The 20748-nt window shown below is 40.8% G+C and overlaps 1 protein-coding gene across 3 annotated transcripts in view; it reads right to left on the bottom strand.

Moving 5' to 3' along the window:
- Positions 1-205: 205 nt before the first annotated feature.
- Positions 206-20748, bottom strand: part of CPPED1 (calcineurin like phosphoesterase domain containing 1) — a 105466-nt gene continuing 84923 nt past the window's right edge. For 2 of the 3 annotated variants that reach the window (XM_032773938.2, XM_032773929.2), the window contains one exon: positions 10432-11451. In XM_032773938.2, coding sequence (XP_032629829.1) covers positions 11222-11451 — 230 coding nt within the window. In that variant the 3' untranslated portion in view covers positions 10432-11221. Of the gene's footprint in view, positions 319-10431; positions 11452-20748 lie in introns of those variants that run through there. The other variant, XM_075069265.1, reaches the window with a different exon arrangement.

Raw genomic sequence — 20748 nt, forward strand, 5'->3', positions numbered from 1 at the left:
GACTTGGGATGCATTCACAACAGACTTTTCCAGTAGCTGTACTGGCTAACATGTCTGGGGATGGAGCGGGCTCTCCAGGACATCTCCATGAAGTTCTCCTGGAGGTACTTTGAAAGCCTTTGCAGAAGTTTCTGGGGATGGCGTCTTATTTCGTCGTCCCACGGTAGGACACTTTACCACACCAAGCCAGTAGCAAGGTCTGGAATCATTGCAGCACAAAGCATGGCAGCGAATAGTCCTGGGTTTTGGTTGTATTCAAGCAACATTCAGTCTTATTTTCTGTGTTATCCTCAGGAGAGTGATAGCATTCATGGTCACCTGGTTGAAATAGGGGAATTTTTGTAAGGAACAGAAATGTTTCTATGCTGGCCTGTCATCTCTTGTCCCTGAGGTATCGCAGGTTAGGTGAAAAAAAAAACGCACTCATTGATGATGTTTCCAAGCTCATGCAGTCCTCTGCACTGATAGGCACCAGCTGAATGGCTGGAGGCATTCAGTGGCAGAGTCCAGGAAAGCATTAAGTGAGCACGATGAGAAGAGGCAGGATGCAATGCTGAGCTAGTGGGGAGCTAATGGACATGCTCAGGGCATCTGATGGCTGCAGGAAGCCAACAAGAGCACAGACCCACGCTGCCTCTACCGTACAACTGCCTGCCCTCCTCCCCAAGTTCCATATCCGCCTCACTCAGATGCCCAAGAACACGGGGTAGGGGCGGGGGGGAAGGCTCTGGGCACCCAGCCACTGCACTCCAGAGGATGGCCCAAGCAACAGAAGGCTGTCAGTTAAACAGCTTTGATTTGTAGTGTGGCTACAATAAGCAAAGTGGCCTTGTCTTTCCCTCCTTTCCTCCTCCCCTACCCCACCCAGGATACCTTACAGTTATCTCCCTTTTTTTTAATTAAGAAAGAAAGAATGCATGGTTTCAGAACAATAGTGACTTTATTTCCTTTGCCAGCTGTGATTGAAGTGGGGAGAGTGGTTGGCTTAGAAGGAGTTAAAATCAACAAAGGGGGCGGGTATGCATCAAGGAGAAACACACACAACTGTTACACCGTAGCCTGGCCAGTCATGAAACTGGTTTTCAAAGCCTCTCTAATGCGCAGCGTGCCTTGCTGTGCTCTTATAATCACCCTGGTGTCTGGTTGTTCAAAATGGCCAGCCAGGCGATTTTGCCTCAGCTTCCCACCCTGCCATAAACACCTCCCCCTTACTCTCACAGATATGGAGCACACAGCAAGCAGCAATAACAATGGGAATATTGGTTGCACTGAGGTCTAACCCAGTTAGCAAAAAGCTCCAGCAAGCTTTTAACCCTCCAAAGGCACATTCTACCACCATTCTGCACTTGCTCAGCCTATAGTTGAACTGCTCCTTACTACTGTCCAGGCTGCCTGTGTATGGATAATGATTGGCATTTCAACATCCCCAACAGTAAATTTTCTGGTCTGGGAAGTAAGTCCCTTCTTGCAGCTGCTCAAACAGCCCAGAGCTCCTAAAGATGCGAGCGTCATGTACCTTTCCCAGCCATCCCACCCTGATGTCAGTGAAACGTCCCTTGTGATCCACCAGTGGTTTATGTACTGGTTGGCAAGGTGGCAAGGTTGGCAGGGTGGTCCGGTGCCAAGATGGGGATATGTGTTCCGTCTATCACCCCACAACAGTTAGGGAAACCCATTGCATCAAAGCCATCCACTATGACCTGCACATTTCCCAGAGTCACTACCCTTGATAGCAGAACATCAGTGATTGCATTGCCTATTTGAATTACAGCAGTCCCCACAGTAGATTTGCCCACTCCAAATTGATTCCTGACTGACCAGTAGCAGTCAGGCATTGCAAGCTTCCACAGGGCTAGCACCACTCTCTTCTCAACAGTCAGTGCAGCTCTCATCTTGGTATTCCTGCGCTTCAGAGTGGGGGAAAGCAACTCACAGAGTTCCACGAAAATGGCCTTATGCATCCAAATGTTTTGCAGCCACTGGGAATCATCCCATACTTGCATGATTTTAAATGGCCCTTGCACAGTAGGCGAGTACAGCGCCGTCCTCCTCCTCAATTTCGGCATAGAAATTGCGGACGACCCATTCTTGTATGAAGGCCTATGATTGGACTCTCATGCAGGGTTGGAAAGTCAAACTACTTTGCCATTTTTTCATTAGTAGTCACCGCCAGTTTAGAATCCTCCTCTGCATGTGTCTTCTCCTCCCACCCGTGCCTTTGTGCACTTTTAAATGTTACAGCCTTTCTGTACCCGACCACCTTCCATCGCTCCCCTCTTCAAAAGCTACTTGTCGCAATTAGCTTTTCTCTTGGCATTCTCAGCTCTGTGCTCCTTCCCCTCATGTTCTGATTATATTAAAACGGAAACACCTAAAAGTAATTAAGAACCACCACAAAACTACGTAATTAAATAACAAGAACTCCTCAAATAATGCTCTTCAATCCATGGTTTCCTGGACAGGGACTTTGCCTTACTTATAAACATGCATACCAGTGAGACTATATACTGTAAAAAAACAAAAAAAACCACTAGTGACATCTTGCACTACTAACCCCCTATCATCAGTTACAAAAAAAAAAAACCATACAAGATCAGACAGTGTTGGACCAAGAGAAGTAAAAGGGGAGGAGAGAAGAGTGTCTGCATTCAAACTAGAAATACACAATTTCAAGGGGTAAGCTTGGCGGGGGTTCAAGGATAAAGAAAGGCAGGTCAGAACACTCTGCTTTGTCAAAGCTATTCTGAGCATCCTGTGAGCACCCTGAGCATAGGTTTCTTCTTCAGATTGAATTATGAAGAATTAGATTTCTTTCTCAGATTGTTCTGGTGTTTTTAAACTGAAATTTCTACACATGATTAAATTCTTCAGAGTGAACTGTAGACTGTTAGCTGCTTTCAGGAAACTAAGATGAATTGTGGTCATTTGATTAAACATTTTTCCACGAAGAGCGAGTCCAGGGGCCACAGAAATGCACGAGAACTCAATTATTCTGTTTCATCAGCAGTTTGAGGTTTTCATGGCATCCCACTCCAAAGTCACTCATACGCTGACAGGAGTTACAATTATCAGCTCTGTTGGAGAGAGAGAGCAATATCTCCGCATCATCAAAAGCTTGTTTTCTTGAATGATAATTAGAGTGGCTCCATGGGTGGACTCTTTCATAAATTACCGCAGTATGAAATATTTTTCTGTACATAAACAAGATGAGACACTGTGACCATAAGGACCTCTGCCATTTCTAATTAGTTAAGACATCAGTATAAATACTTAATTAGCTAATTATGCCTGGCAAAGTAAATTAATCAAACTTGACATTTTTTGCTGGTAGAAATTGATTTTTTAAAAAACACTGGTGGTATTTGCCAAGCAATTCCACTGTGGTTAAGCATCTGCCAACACTTGGACTGAAAATTAGGTCACATTCTGCTCTCGCTTGCACTGATACAAGTCCATTTAGGCCAATGGACCTGAAGCAGAAGTTGGCTCCTCATTGTTTTAGGAATATTGACTAGAGCCGGATGCATTTGTTGTTCAGCAAATAGCAAATGCACTGCAAGATATATTTTTCAGGGCACTGAAACCTTTTCACTAATTCTTGTCAAATCTGGCAAATAGTTTTTGCAAAAACATTGGAATTTTAAGTTAGTCAAAACAGTTCATTCTGAAATGACAGTGTTGCTGTTAAGTATTGATAAAAATGGACTAAATATAAGTGCCAATTCCACTATTACTGAAGGACTATGTATTTATAAGCATAAGTGCAAATATTTTTAGCTCCCCTATTCCCTGCAATTGTCTAGTCAATATATGGCCAACTACCAAAATAATATAAGCACATTGTGGAAGAGAGAAGCGCAACAATAAAATTTTATTCACAGACACAAGCATGGAATAACCACGAAAAAAATCTCAAACAAATTTATAAATTTACTTCCATTTTATTTTTATATATATATATATGAATATGTATAAAATATGTACAGACAGCATCAATTCCATGAAATGGGCATTTCTCTTCAATAATCTTGAACACACCATCCTGAAGATGGTTCTTTCTTGGCAGTCTCCCATTCCCCGCTGCTGCTGGGCTGGGGAGTGAGTCTCCCAACCGCCTGTTTGAATGACCAATCAGATGCGAAGGGGGCAAAGCCCCCACCCTCCTGGCATGGTGCAACAGCAGGGTAAATAGAAAGAAGCCTGGAAGCTGGAGCTCAGGGCCTGAAGCGCCCAAGCTGGGATAGTGGGTTCTGGGGGCCCCCAGAATCTGGGACAGTTGGGAGGGATGTGATTCAAATTAAAAAGCAGCTATATAAAATAAATTTAAAATGTACTTAAATATGGGTACTAAGTACAACGTAATAAGTAGAGTGCTTCAAAGTACTTATGTATTTAAGTACATGGGAACATAATGAAAACCTAGAAAAAACTGAATCAAACAAAACATTTAGTTCAAACTGTTTGCTAGGTTAAAAAGGACAGTTTTTGTCTGACCGAACCATTTTTTTATTTTATTTTTTGGGAAGTCAATTATTTGCTCAGTTCTAGTGATTACCTTCTGTTCAAAATGGGTCATTAAAGTTTCCTCCCTCTTCAACAAAAAGGCAATAAATTCAGCTTTAAAACCTCCCACCTTATAAATGGGGTTTATGTTAGATATGCCTAGACACTCACTAACAAGAATTAGAGGGGTAGCCGTGTTAGTCTGTATCAGCAATGAGGAGTAACTTTAGTCTTTAAGGTGCCACAAGGACTCCTCATTGTTTTTACTAAGAATGTTTCCTCTGCGCGAACCTAGCTAGTGTTGCTCTACTTAAAACCTAGAAGATGAACCAAGTTTGAACTGATGGCAAATTATGTAATCAACTTAATCACCTCCAACATCCTGGGATTTCATTTAAAACTCCTGAAAAATTAGAATAAACGTGTTTGGTTTGAAAAATATTAGACCTTGCTTGTGTGTCTAACTTTTTCCTCACTATTAGAGATAAGACTATACATGAGTCACTTCTGTCATCAGATCCTCACCAAGATCTGTGAGTATGTATATATTCTTGCTTTACTTTCATATTCAGGAGAAAATAATGGAAAGTAGATGGCTTGGTAATGTATATCAGTATCCCCGTTCTAGAACTGTGGTTCATTCAGGCTGATTAGGTTTGAATCAAACAACATTGAAGGGGCACTATCAACTTTTAAATTACACGTTTGCCTGACATTTCTCTTATTTGCCATTGTTACAAGCAGCAACTATAAAGACTAAGGCTACGTCTACACTGCACGATTAATTCGAAGTAGTTTAAACCGATATTACAAAACCGATGTTATAAAATCGGGTTTGCGCGTCCACAGTGCAATCACAAAATCGATTGCTTGCGTCCCTGGTCCAAGGCTACCATCGATTTAAGGAGCGGTGCACTGTGGGTAGCTGTTCCTCAGCTATCCCATAGTTCCCACTTCCGTGTTGAGAGCACAGTGCCTGATGGGGCAGAAAACATTGCCCCGAGTGTGCTGGTACAGCCTCACCCCTCCCTTTGTGAAGGCAGCAGACAACCCTTTGGCACCTTTTTCGTAGAGTGCATTTGAGCAAACGCCATAGCACAGCAATCTTTCCTTTTTTTTCACATGGTGGGGGGGGTGGGGATAAACTGAGGAGCTGTTCCATGAACCACGCCCAGACACTGTGCTTTGAACCTACAGACATTTGGAGCTCAGCCAAGAATGGAAATAATTTTCAGAGACTGCTGTGGACTGTGATAGCGGGAGTCCTCAGTACCCCTCCCTCCCTTCGATGAGCGTCCATTTGAGTCTCTGGCTTCCGTACGCTTGTCACGCAGCGCTGTGTATCCTGCAGTTTTTTATTCAACGCTTGGCATTTCGTGTTCTGTAAGGAGCCAGGTACAACAGATTTGTCTCCCCATACAGCGATCAGACCTTAGGTATCTCCCGTACGGTCCATGCTGGAGCTCTTTTGGGATTTGAGACTGCATCGCCAGCGTGCTGATCCAAGGAGCTCCACCCGCTGGACAAGCACGAGAAATGTAATTTCAAGTTCAACGGGCTTTTCCTGTTTACCTGCCCGCTGCATCGAGTTCAGTTGCTGTCCAGAGGCGGTCAGTGGTGCACACTCCTGGGAACGCCGGAGGCCAATAACGTCGATTTCCGTCCACACGAACCCTAATCCGAGTTATCACTATCGAATTTAGCGCTACTCCTCTCGTTTGGGAGGAGTTCCGAAATCGATTTAAGGAGGCGGTAAAATCGATATTAATGACGATGTCATGTGAACGGATACAGCGTTAAATCGGTATATCGGCCATTAAACCGATTTAAAGTCGCAGTGTAGACCTGGCCTAAGAAACTAGATTTTTTTCTCTTTCCATTTGCTTGCTTAGTGCATCTGACAGTATTTTGTACGTAGTCAGTTTCATTAACTATATCGGGGAAATGGTCTCCAATATAACAGGAGAGAGAGAGAGAAACATCTTAAAGGAAAATGTGATTGTAAAAGAAAATTCAGAATGGGGCCTTGGACATATGAAATCGCTTTTAACTTATTTTTTCCAAAGTGACTAGGGTAAATATAATTACTACAGATCCAAGCCTGTAGTCATTACCTGGGTAGAACTTCCATTAATTTGTTTCCACCACCCTTTCCCGCCCCCGTTCTCCCCAAGATCTTCAGAATTGGGCCTTATTTTTTAAAAACCAGACATATGTATTAATCATTGCTTTAATAAAATGTGAATTGATCTAGAATTGAAAACTCATCTGATCAGTGAATGAGAAACTGATAAGACTCCCCAAAAGATCTGCTGTCCAGGTCTGTAGCACATTGTAAAGTATTCTTTATCTTGCACCACGACTGCTCAACCTACCTTTTCTGTTGATTAGCCACAATAAAGTTCCAGGTTACAAACTTTTTTTAAAGATGTATTTTAATATGTGAGATACCCTTCCCCCTCTCCCCCTCTTCTCCCCCCATTTTAAATAACTTTTTACTACTTTGTAAAAGTGTTGATTCAATTGTATTTTAGAGTTAAATTCCCCTTGATTTCTTATTAAAATATACATTATATTTAGTACATTTCAATATCCTAAGTAAAACCGTCTTGTTGATTCTCCTATGTACTACTTCATGTGATCAGTTTAAACTATTCAGATGAGTTTGAAGACTTGCTTCAAATCTATGTTTTAGACATTTGCTTGTATATTCTTGCAATGGCCAGCTGGGACACTACTGTACTTTGCTGAGCAATAAAAAAGGTGTAACATGACTAAATTAGGGAAGTGACACCTATTTTTTAATAAAGTATGAACATGTGGTGCATCCTTCCTCTGGAAAAACAGGCACACACAGCTAGTTCACACGTCACTAGTACTAGCTGCTGCTGAATGGTATTGTTCCTGTCACCGTAACCAAAATTCTAATTCCCCGTTAAAATGTACTGGTCTTCTAATTTTACAGACAATAAGGGGCTGACCCTGCAAGACAGCAGGAAGCATGTGCATGTATACACTGCAGAGATTGTTCAAACGCTGTGCTGTGTGAAGTGGAGGATGGGTGGGGATGCCAGGGTAAACCGCCTGTTGCCCATCATGTCTGCCAAACTTGACCACACATCAGACATTTTGGGTTTTTTTTTTTTTTTACTTCTCCTTAGCTGGAGGGCTAACTGGAGATCTGCTGCTGAGCCAGCTGCTGGTAAGCAGGACAGACAGACAGCCATCCGCTGTAGATATCCTGCAATCAGAGTATCCCACACTTTTAGCTGATCCAAGTTTTATCCCTAAATGTCATTAAATGTGTGAGGTGATACTAAGCACATCACGTTAGTTCCATTTTTTAAAAACATACAGCTGCCTCGCAGCTTATATTTTTATAGGTAGAAGTGTGGACCTTTAGGAAGGGATTTGAAGGAGGACAGGGTTGTATGCTGGGTTTCAGCCTCAGGAGGACTTCCCAAGGATAGGAAGTGGCCTAGGAAAAAAGCAAACCCATGACAGAAGTGGACCTGTGACAACAAGGCTGGCATCACTGGCTCAGTGAACCTTGTATTTATTTTATTCCAGCATAGTGTCATGAATGGATCTGAAAGATTCGTTATTAATAAGACTTGAAAGCCCTGATTTATACAGTATATTTATTTCTCATGGAAGACTGTATGATTAATGTATAATTCCTGAAGCTTCTTATGCTTCACTCAATCCTGAAAACTAAATATATATAAAACGAAACCAAAACTTCTGGAACATTAATTCCATTCAAATAAAGTACAAGATTCAGTAAATCTAATATTTGAATTCAACAATGTGACAGCAGAAGCATCTGTATTTTATAAAGCTAGTATCTTTTTGTTTTGACAAGGGTTTGTAACAGTTAAAATATTCTTAGAAATCACATGGTACACACTATTTGGAATATATATATATTTTTAATTGGATTTAAAAAGATTTCACAGTGTAGTAACACTCTTTAGTGAGAAGACAATGAACAATTTATGGTAAAAAAATCTCTCTTATAAAAAGCAAACTTGGAACTATTTATACAATGTGAATTAATGTTGAAATTTGAGTTTGTATGGTTAAAATGGTTCTGCATAAACACGTTCATGTTTTATAATTCCACTTGTGTATATATCATCTATAAAATCATAAATTCTAAATATTTTAGAACCACTCATTCATACCCATTCTATTAATGTCTCATGTTTATGGAAAACCATTCTTTTCAAATCTATCTCAGCTCCCCCAAATATCACCCTCCCAATTAAATGAACCACCTTATTTTTTTTTCTGCTCACTCTACTATATGGGGCAAAACCAACAGAATCACCCAGTGCCTGTCATACTCCCCGTTCTTTCTGATGAGCTACTATAACCTGAACTGCCATGCTTAAATGATATAAGTAACACTGGAATACCCTTCCTTCTGCAACAAACTGTAAGGGGAGCACCACTCTAAAGCATTAACTAGCAGTAAGGACAAAGAAATCTCAACACATTTGGGGTCAGATTTTTAAGTGGCTAAAGCTACAGATAGGCACTTTTGAAAATTCTACTAGGTGCCTAACTACTATTGAAATCAATGGAAGGTAGGCACCTAGATGCTTTTAAAAATCAAGCCTAAATATCTTTATAAATCTGGTCCTTAGCCTTAGTGAAGGACATAAACTGCTAAATCTGAGGTGGCATCTTGAAAACCAGACTATTAAAACAATATCCAACTACGTAAGGCCACTTGGAGGCTCTACACCAAGAGTGGGCACGCTTTTTGGCCCGAGGGTCACATCGGGGTTGCAAAACTCTATGGAGGACCGGGTAAGGAAGGCTGTACCTCCCCAAACAGCCTGGACCCCCTGACTGCCCCCCCCCACACCTCTGACCTATCCAAACTCTCCTGCTCCCTGTCCCCTGATTGCCCTGAGTCCTATCCACACCCCTGCCCCCGATGGGCCCCTCAGGACTCCCACGCCAACCCTCCATTCCCCATCTCCTGACCTCCCCCCGAACCTCTGCCCCATCCAACCGCCCCCAGCTCCCAGCCCCTGACTGACCCAACCCCTACTCACACCCCTGTCCCTAACCACCCCCTGGGACCCTGCCCCCTATCCAACCCCCGCCTTGCTCCCTGACTGTCCCCCGGGACCACCTGCCCCTTATCCAACCCCCCCAACCTTCTTACCATGCTGCTCAGAGCAGCAGGAGCTCGCAGCTCCACCGCCCGGTAGGAGCGGCGTGCTGAGGCTGCAGGGGAGGGGTTGGGAGTAGCCTCCCCAGCTGGGAGCTCAGGGGCCAGGCAGGATGGGCTGTAGTTTGCCTATCTCTGCTCTAAACCTTTCTTAAACCATGAAAGCTTTTCATGGGTTGTGTGAGTAAACTGATTCCTGCGGAGGCATCTATGGATGTGTAGGAGGCCGCCTATACCTTGGTTTTCCTGTCTGCCTATTTATAAAAATATTTCCCTGTGTTAAGCACAACTTTGAAATTTCACTCTAATTAATTATTCAATTTCTGCTGTCAGAAGCCAGAATAGCCCTGACCAATGTCAGAATCTCCTCAGCCTCCCTAACATGTAGTGTGGAGCATCTCCATGGAAAAGCTGACACAGTTAAAATTAAGTAATAAACTACCTGACAGGCTTTTGAAGACTTCAGTGAAACTAACTTGGGGTACAGAGGGGCACGTCTCTCACATATCTAAATCTTTTTACTATCCTCTTATAGAAATGATGTAATCTGTCTCTACAATATTGTGTGTTCTTTATGGACATCCATAAATTTCCATTTGTCTAGGAGTCAGCTATTTTCTAAAGAGGATATGCTCTTACAGGGAACTCTCAACAGCAAATGTAATTGCGGTTAAATGCCAAAAGGTAATGGTAAAATGTTTTTTCTACATTTTGTTTCTCTTTACGGCTTTCTTATTATATTTTCTTAATTTACAGGCTTTTCTAACCTCCACTCCTGCAGACCCAAATTGTAAGTCTTCTCTCCCCTACAGCACCCACAATGGTGATTTGCTAGGCAGAGAAGAATCCAGCTTGCTCCGATTGCTGTAGTGGTTCTGAAGAGATTACAGAAGTAAAGGCTAGGGATGGGAGATGACATCAACTGGAAGGAAGCAGAAATAGGGTGAGATCCAAAACTCATTGGAGTCAGAGAGAAGACTTTCATTGACTTCAAAGGGTTTGGATTAGCCCATACTGAATACCAACATGCCACATGTACTTTGTCACTTTCCAGAGGATTACCAAGAAAGTAAGAGAGAACATTAAGTATAATGATTTTGAGATGCATCTTGCAGGCCTCACTAGAACAGAAGGGTGGACTAGAGTTGGGTTTGTCATCCAGAAGCCACTGCTTCTACTCATGGGTACGCTTACTTAGCTATAAAAATTTGATCCAGGAATAGAGTAGCTAATCCTCAGAATAGCTCTTTCCCATTACAAAATCCATAGCGATAGCATTACTTCTATTATTTTTCATATTATAATTGGTTTCATTTCCCCTCAAAGGTATAAATATCTCTGCATACCTTTCTGCTTTGTTATTTAGGATGGTAATGAGTTAAGATAACTATTTTGGTGCATAATACACAACTGGGAATCATCTTCAGCTTGTGGTAGGCTTTTTTGTTTTTGCTGAGCTGGTGTTTCGATCTGTGAAATAAAACATGCAAATTAAAAATAAACTGGAGACTTGTCATAGTTAGAAAATGGCTAATTTTGCTTAATCAAATCCATCAGCTCTTTTTCTATTCCTTGGCTACTCAGATCATTTAAGCTGCAGTATCTGTGAACAATCTTCTCAGCTGTGACAATGACCACTCTAAGCCCATGGGTATCTTCTCCCAGTTGACATCCGATTGCTGATGAAACCACCATCTCTAGATCCTTGTAGGACCCTCCGGCATTCCTATGGTAGTGTCCAGAAAATACAGCTTTAATGCCTGTTTAAAAATAATATATATTATTATATTTAGGATATATATTTAGTTAACACTTACAGCCTACAAAGAAAATGAGCTTAAAAAGTCTGACCTTTTTTAGGCTTATGCAGCCACTATAATTAAAGAGATATTTATGAATAAGATCAGCTACAACTTGTTGTGCTTACCCTTATTTTCTTAATGGACATTTTTAATCTAACGGATTCAGAAATTGTAAAATTAGTAGGGAATTGGTTACATGATATTATATTTAAGAAGAAAATAAATATTAGCAACATACTGATATGCAGACCAACTAACCTCCCAATCCCTTTAGAAATATTGGAGCCCTGTATCTTTAAACTCAGATTCAAGCCAGCTATTTTCCCAATACTCTTTTGATCAGAAACAGTAAAAATGTGAGAGCATGGTGTTGTTGAAAGTCCTTTTGTAATTCTAAATCAAGTAATTAACCAGAGGATGGTGCATGTAGATAGGAGCAGAAAGTCAACTGTTGGATCCAAACATTACCTTCCAATTAACATTTGGAGAACTAAAGGTAACAGGATCCTCCAACTTGTTTACTCAAAGGGATAATGATTACAAGAGTGAATGACTTTAAAACGTAGGACAGACACAGGATGAGAAGGGAGACAAAGTGGGGGAGGTAATATCTTTTATTGGGCCAACCTGTGTTGGTGAGTATTATGTAACCTTCTTTTCACCCACTCTCAAATTTTCCCTTCGCTCCAAGGGGATTTGATAGGTATCTGGGCCTGGGGATCTTTGGTGTGATGGTGGTGTAATGACTTGCATCTGGGTGGGGTTCTTTGGGCAGTTGGCCTTTATATGTCTCAGTTCATTACACTTAAAGCATCTTCCAGCTGATGGGTCGCTGGGTCGAGGTGAGTTACTGGAGACTGATGAGGTGGAAGAATAGGGTGTCTGTGGCTTTTCTTGGGTTGCAGGTGGGGTTTTGGGTTGCCCTCGGTTGTAGGGTTTATTGTCGGTGTGCCCCCTGGAGTATTCATTTCCCTTGACAGTAGGTTTCTTGCTTTCCTCGCATGTCATTACCTCCTTGTAGTGGAAATTTTCTTGATTGAACAATCATTGGTGTTAGGGTTTAGTATGGCTGGGTTCTGTTGAATTAGCCCCTGCTTAATTCCAGGCCTGTTTTAGCTCCCTCAGTTTTCCTGTTCTTTTGGTGTTCTCCCTCCTCCATTGACACCTCTTCTTCTTGCATTTCTTTGGTGAGCTGCATTTGGCTTCTGTCTCGTTATGGCTGCTGTTTTGATGTTCTTCCTTTTCTTCACAACTAGATATATCATTTTCTCTTTTCGCAACTCGTCGCATGTGCTCTCGTACTCTTGATTTTTCTTCCTTGGAACTTCACTCATGTCCTGTTTTCTGTGTTGGGTGCCCTCTGGTGTTATTGTTAAACTGCTTGCTCTCTGTGTCTCCTGGGTCCTGCCAGCACACGTGTCCCTCTTGTTAACTCCTACTCCATCTAACCTTTCATATGCTTTCATAATTAACTAGTAAAACCACTTATTTGCATGTATGTTGCTGGTACTTTAACTTCACATACTAGGATTTATTTGTTTAATCAAAAGACCTATGCACCCTTTTAGAGTGCTACCTTGCTGATAAAAATCACAACCAAAATCTCGGAGATCAAAAACCTAATGGTGTCCTGTCTAGCTAAAATGCAAGCCAAATCCTGAGCAGAGAGAAACGAGAAAAAAAAAATTCTCTCTGGCCACCTTTTATAAGACAAACCCTTCTCTCGCTTAAAAACCCTATGCAAGAAAAAAAAATATACTATCCATCTGTTCTGATTCTTAATCTTATCCCACCGCTGCCTAACCGCATACTTCATAAGCAGCAATAAATCCTCAATTTTGAACCTTAGCGTCCAAAATGTGGTGCCTATCCATAAACTCTCCAAAGCTTTAATTACCAAGCTGGATCTGATAGCGCTGCCACCTAAGAACATGGAATTACAGGTGACTGTCCTACTTCGTCTCCCCAAACCTTCCCTGGGGCCCCAAAGACTCAGATCCCTTACTACAACAAATGGAAATAAAGAGGAACAGGGAGGGGTTACTTTTCTCTCCAGGAACTCCCCTACCGTGTATCTAGAATTACTGTATTAAAACTCCTTGAAATTAACAAAAACAGAGAGGCAATTTACCCTATCCCTCACTCCTTGCTTATCCACTCCCTCCAAGTCTTTCGTCCGAAGTATGATTACTCGTAATCCTCCACAAGTGGATTTCTATCCCCTAAGAGCCTTCTTGCAGAAAAGAAAATACAACAGTTTCTAAAAAAACAGCTTTAATATTAAAAAAAACATTAAATAAATGCTCTGTATTAAGATAACAATTAATAACAGGTCAATTGCTAAAAGAAAAATATGATAAAACGCACTATATCAACTAAAAGGTCAGAGAAGGAGAATATGTACAAAATACAATTAAACATCACAGCCAAACTAACCACCACATGGAATAACCAAAAAATATACATATAGAAGCTTAAACTGAGATCTTCTATATCCTTAGTACTCTTAACAACCTGGAAACAGAAGATTATCAGAACCCCTGAAGAGAGAAAGTTCACCCAGAGCCAGAGCAACAAGAGAGCAGACAGACCAAAAGACCACACACCAAAATTCCTCCCTAGCTTCTTCAAGATTACTGTATTAAACTCCTTGAATTAACAAAAACAGAGAGGGCAATTTACCCTCCCCCCTCCTTCTTTTTCCCCTCCCAGTCTTTCCCTGAGAGAGACCGTAATCCTGGCACAGGGATTTCTATCCTAAGAGCCACTTAGAAAAGAAAATCCCAACAGGTTTTAAAAAAAAAAGCTTTATATAAAAAGAAAGAAAAAACATAAAAATGCTCTGTATCAAGATAACAATATACCTTTGAAAAATCCGGTTTCCTGATTGGTCCTCTGGTCAGGTGTGTGGTTCCCTTTGTTAACCCTTTACAGGTAAAAGAAACATTAACCCTTAGCTATCTGTTTATGACAGTGAGAGAGAAAAGTTTTTGAGCCTACACAGAGTTCTTCAGATCTGGAAAATGTCTCAGCTAAATACAAGGTGGGAAAGAATTGTATAGTATACTTGTTACTACATATTGCAAGGGACTATTCAAGTGAAAGTGGCCCGCTAACACTTCTCCAGTAATAGGGTTGGGAGGGGCATATTTAAGTGAGTTCTAAATTGGATTTATGGCTTATCACAACAGCGTCGCTATTCAGTCCATGATTTTTAATGTCTAGCAAAGTTATGACTTTAAGCTCTTGTCTTTTTGAAGGTGTTGTGCACATCTCCTTTGAGGATGAGGACTGAGGTCATCTAAGAATGATCAGTTTGTGACAAGTATTCACCCACAAGTGATATGGTGTTTTCTGTGTGAATTCATTCAAGAGTTTAGTGATTGCTGGGTTTCATCCACATTGTTGTTGTGGCCCTTAATGCATTCAATGAGGTGCACCACATGTTGTGATAGGCATGTGTAGGACCCATGGATATTGGGAAGTGTGTTATGTGGGGTGTTGCAAATCAGAGCATTGGAGAGATGTCTACAGGTTTTTGCATCTGTTATTCTGGCAGGGTCTGGTGCTGCTTTGAGTCCTTGCTGATGATGAGGTTGGGGGGTTGTTTAAAAGCCAGAAAGGGGAGGGAGATTCAGGAAAGATTTCTTTTAGGCTGTGGTCCCCATTGAGTATAGGTTATCATGGTTTGATACCCCATATGGTTGGTAGATGACAACTTAGGGGTTTGGGTTTCATTTTTGTATCGAAGCAGGTTCTCCTGATAGTATTTGGGTGGCTTGCTCTGTGATGTGATCTACTTCTCTTGTGGACTGCCCTTGTTTGGTGAAGGTGGTTTTAAGTGTGTTAAGATGTATATCCCAGACGTTCTCCTCAGAGCATATTCTGTGGTATCTGGATGCCTGGCTGTAGATAAGATTTCTTGGTGCATTTAGGGTAGTTACTGGTTCTGTGAAGGTAGGTGTGACGATCTATGGGTTTGCTGTCTGTCAGGTTCTATTGTTGAAGCTGATTGCGGTGTCCTGGAAGTTGATAGTAGTGTGAGTGTGTTCTAGCGAGAGTATAATGGAGGGGTGGTAATTGCAACTGTGGTGGAAATCTTTGAAAGTCTGTAGGTTAGCTGCCAAAGGATAAAAATATCATCAGTGTAGCTCAGGTATATGACTAGTTTCATGGTGCACTTATCCAGAAATTCTTCCTCAAAGTGGTCCATGAAGAGGTTGGCATACTGGGGAGTTATCTTAGTACCCATGGCTGTTCCTATGGTGTGTATGTTTAATGTAAAATTGATACGAGTGAGGATGAAATGGACAAGTTTTGGGGTGGATATGTGAGCATTGTACATTATCATGTAAATGTCTGAGGCAGGCAGCAATGCCATCATTGTGAGGTATGTTGGTGTATAGGCAGCTGACATCCATGGTGGCAAGGACGGTGTTCTGAGGGAACCTGATAATTTTGTGGAATTTCACAAGGAAGCTGGCCCTTGTGTGGTGAATGGTTTGAGGATGATTTTTCCAAGTCTCAATATTCCTTCAGTAATGCTGCTGTGGTCAGATGTGATGGGTCTGCCTAGGTGGCTCCCGAAGACAGACCTCCTGTCCAGAGGTACTGCAAGATACACCCCTTTATGAAGGATGTCTGTAATATAAATAAGGCAGGCACATCAAAGAAACCTGAAACATGTAAGAGGCCTCTAAGTTAGATGAGAGGGGAAGGAAGATGAAAATTACCTGGAGTGGGGAGGCTGACAGACTGCAAAGAGAAAGAGGTACTATAATAATGTGAATTAACTCTTGCAGAGTATGTTACACAATCATTTTGTTTTTAATCTAATTTTTCTCTGTATACTTAATCAATCTTGTTTTTAATTACACCATTTGTATTTTAAACCATATTGAGGTAACATCACTATGGCCTTGAAAAAAGAAATACTTGTCTCTCGCTAGAGACAGCTGGGGAGAAAGTTGTGCCTTATCCTCAAGAACTCTGTTCAGGTAATCCCCTAATGCAGAGACTGGCAACCCAACATGCAGCCTGCCAGGGTAAGCCCCCTGGCAGGCCGGTTTGTTTATCTGCCGTGTCCGCAGGTTCAGCCGATTGCAGCTACTACTGGCCGCGGTTCGCCGCTCTAGGCCAATGGAGATGGCGGGAAGCGGCGGCCAGCACATCCCTCAGCCCGCGCCGCTTCCCACAGCCCCCATTGGCCTGGAGCGGTGAACCGTGGCCAGTGGGAGCCGCGATCGGCCGAACCTGTGAATACAGCAGGTAAACAAAGCAGCCGGGCCCACCAGGGGGCTTACCCTGGCGGGCCGCATGCCAAAGGTTGCCAATCCCTGCCTTAATGTGTGACCAAATAATAGCTCTAGGCAGCATGGATTTGGGGAAAGCTCACTGCATAAATGGTGGCAGGAAGAGGAAGCAAACAAATATTTTATACTTCATAAGAATTATGTGCTTTGAGATTTTTGGGATGAAAAATGCTTTAACATTAGTAGAGCTGATCAGAAAAATTCTAATAAGGGATTAAAAAAATTAATCGCTTAATAATAGAATGCCATTTATTTAAATATTTTTGGATGTTTTCTACATTTTCAAATATATTGATTTAAATTACAACACAATACAGCGTGCAGTGCGCTCACTTTATTACAAATATTTGCACTGTAAAAACAAAATAAAAGTATATTTCAATTCACCTAATATAAGTACTGTAGTGCAATCTCTTTATCATGAAAGTTGAACTTACAAATGTAGAGTTACATACAAAAAATAACTGCATTCAAAAATAAAACCATGTAAAACTTTAGAGCCTACAAGTCCACTCGGACCTACTTCAGCCAATCACAACAAATCAGTTTATCCCCTGCAAATGTAATCAATGGTGCCCGCTTCTTGTTTACAATATCACCTGAAAGTGAGAACAGGTGTTCGCGTGGCACTCTTGTAACCAGCGTCACAAGATATTTACATGCCAGATGTGCTAAAGATTCAATGTCCCTTCATGCTTCAACCATTCCAGAGGACATGCATCCATGCTGATTACGGGTTCTGCTCGATAATGATCCAAAGCAGAGCAGACTGACACATGTTCATTTTCATCATCTGAGTCAGATGCCACCAGCAGAACGTTGATTTTCTTTGGTGATTTGGGTTCTGTAGTTTCTGCAGTGAAATGTTGATCTTTTAAGACTTCTGGAAGCATGCTCCACACCTCGTCCCTCTCAGATTTTGGAAGGTATTTCAGATTCTTAAACCTTGGGTCGAGTGCTGTAGCTATTTTTAGAAATCTCACATTGGTACCTTCTTTGCATTTTGTCATATCTGCAGAGCCAGTATTTGTAAATCAAAAGTGCTGGGTCATCATCCGAGACTGCTATAACATGAAATATATGGCAGAATGTGGGTAAAACAGAACAAGAGACATACAATTCTCCCCCAAGGAGTTCAGTCACAAATTTAATTAATGCGCTATTTTTTTAAATGAACATCAGCAGCATGGAAGCATGCCCTCCAGAATGGTGGTTGAAGCATCAAGGGGCATACGAATGTTTAGCATATCTGGCACATAAATAAATACTTTGCAATGCTGGCTACAAAAGTGCCATGTGAATGCCTCTTCTCACTTTTAGGTGACATAAGAAGCAGGCTGCAGTATCTCCCGTAAATGTAAACAAACGTATTTGTCATACTGATTGGCTTAACAAGAAGTAGGACTGAGTGGACTTGTAGACTCTAAAGTTCTACACGGTTTTGTTTCTGAGTCCGGTTATGTAACAAACAACAAACAACAACTACAACAACAAGATCTACATTTGTAAGTTACACTTTCACAATAGAGGTTGCACTACAGTAATTGTATGAGGTGAATTGAAAAATATTGTTTCTTTTATCATTTTTACAGTGCAAATATTTGCAATAAAAATATAAAGTGTGTACTGTACACTCTGTATTCTGTGTTATAATAGAAATCAATATTTGAAAATGTAGAAAAACATCCAAAAATATTTAATAAATTTCAATTGATATTCTATTGTTTAACAGTGCGATTAAACTCAATTAATTTTTTTTAATTGCAGTTAATTTTTCTTGAATTAATTGCCTGAGTTAACTGGGATTAATCGACAGCCCTAGTTTTCAAACTTTGCCGTTTCATCAGAATCAAACTGCTTCATGTAGACAGTCCAATTTTGATGAAGTTCTGATGGAAGCTGGCCTGATTTCTTGACAGCTCATCCACCTGGTTCTAGAGCCAAGGACCCTAGGGCTGTTGGACAGTCCACCATGCATGCTGCCTGAAGCAGCAGCTCCATGCCATTTCTGGTACTTTTAAAAAATACTGCAATAAAAATGGTCACATAATTCCATCTGCAGGGACTAATTAAAGGAGCATGGTAACTCAAATATGAAATATTGACCATCATACATACCTAAATTCTCATTTTCGTCGTTTTTTCCCCCTAGTGAATGCCAATAGATGTAGCATGTAATTTAAACAAAAATGTATTCTTACAGCTATTTACTGCTAATGTGCATTGCTTTCACACTTAATGCAAATCACTTCAGATACAGTACAACTCAGAAATATGAATTAAGCATAAATAGCAAATTTGACAAACAGATTTAGCACCTCAAAACAAACAAACACGACCACCAAACCAGCAAAATGCTTTCTTTGCATGTCAGGCGGTTACAAACTCCCTAAGGCTGCATCTAATCTAGTCCTAGTCCATTCCATTCTGCTTGAAAACACTACTGGACCAGATGGCAGAAAAATCTGAAAATTGTTTTATAAATTTATCACATACAATGCATACGATTTCATTGTATACTTTAGGTTAGTATCACTATAGAAGGACTTTTATATCTGATGTTAGTTAAGAATACTATTCATGGTAATTTAAAAAGTGAATGGAAAGTAAGATTTTCAAAAGCACCTAAATTACTTAGGAGCATACCTTCCATTGAAAGTCAATAGAACTTGTGCTACTAAATCACTTGGGGCCAAATTTACTAACGTATGTAAGCACTCTTTAGGCATGTAAGTGCAACATTTAGGTGCATATTGCTCACTACACAGGTTGAGATACAGTTGTGCTATATTAAAAACTTTGCATACTACTTACCTTGGTAGCAAGACATACAGCTTATAATTCCTAGACTAGCCATTTTCTAATAAATTAACATTGTGTTGAAAAAAGGCCAAAATATAAAACAAAACAAGCTCTAAATCAACCATCTTAAATCTAAGAAATGTTAGCACAGAAATTCACTGTAAGGCTGAATGTAAGTTCTTTAATCTGTAGGCAAAGAGACTTTTTCCTGGCCCTCCATGAGGAATAATGCAGTATTTAACTTTATTCATTTCTGTGAGGTATTAGAAACAACAAAGCAACCTAGTTTGGTTCCTTTTTTAAAAGATATCGATATAAAAATATATGATTAGCTGCTTTCAGTGTCAGTGACAACACCAACAAAGTTGTTTTATCAGATACAGCAGTGTATCATTAAAGCCGCAGTTTGAGTGGAATACTGAAATAGCCATCTGTGTGTGCATTACAGCTAAACCACAGCCTAAGCAAAACAGTACTGACAGAGCTACTTTCATGCTAAGAGTATTTCCAGAATCAGCAACCAGATTCATCTTCAGCACTATGGAGGAAGTCGGGGTCTGGCTCACTGCCCCCCAGAAAGGACCCAGCCAAGGGGTCCGGTTCGCTGTATCTACAAGCTCTGTTTTAGACCCTGTTCCTGTCATCAAATAAAACCTCTGTTTTACTGGCAAAAAAAAAAAAAAGCTTTTAATAAAAGAAAGAAAAACATAAAAGTTGTCTCTGTAATCAAAATGGAAAATTGTTACAGGGTCTTTCAGCTTATAGACACTAGAGAGAATCCTCCCCCCAGCATACATACAAATTGCAACAGAGATACAATCCTTCCAGTCAAATACAAATTAAAATTCTACCAGCCAGATACACATTTGCAAATAAAGAAAACAATCAAAAAGACTAAACCGCCTTCCTACTTGTACTTACTACTAGAACAGAAAATTAGAGAGTCTGTAGGTACGTCCGGTCACTCTCAGAACCCAGAGAGAACAGACAAAGAAAACACACACACAAACATAGGCTTCCCTCCACCGAGATTTTAAAGTATCTTGTCTCCTGAGTGGTCCTCTGGTCAGGTGTTCCAGGTTCACTGTTTGTAACCCTTTATAGGTAAAAGAGACATTAACCATCTGTTTATGACAGGCCC

Source organism: Chelonoidis abingdonii, chromosome 9 (genome assembly GCF_003597395.2).
Source record: "Chelonoidis abingdonii isolate Lonesome George chromosome 9, CheloAbing_2.0, whole genome shotgun sequence".
NCBI lineage: Eukaryota > Metazoa > Chordata > Testudines > Testudinidae > Chelonoidis > Chelonoidis abingdonii.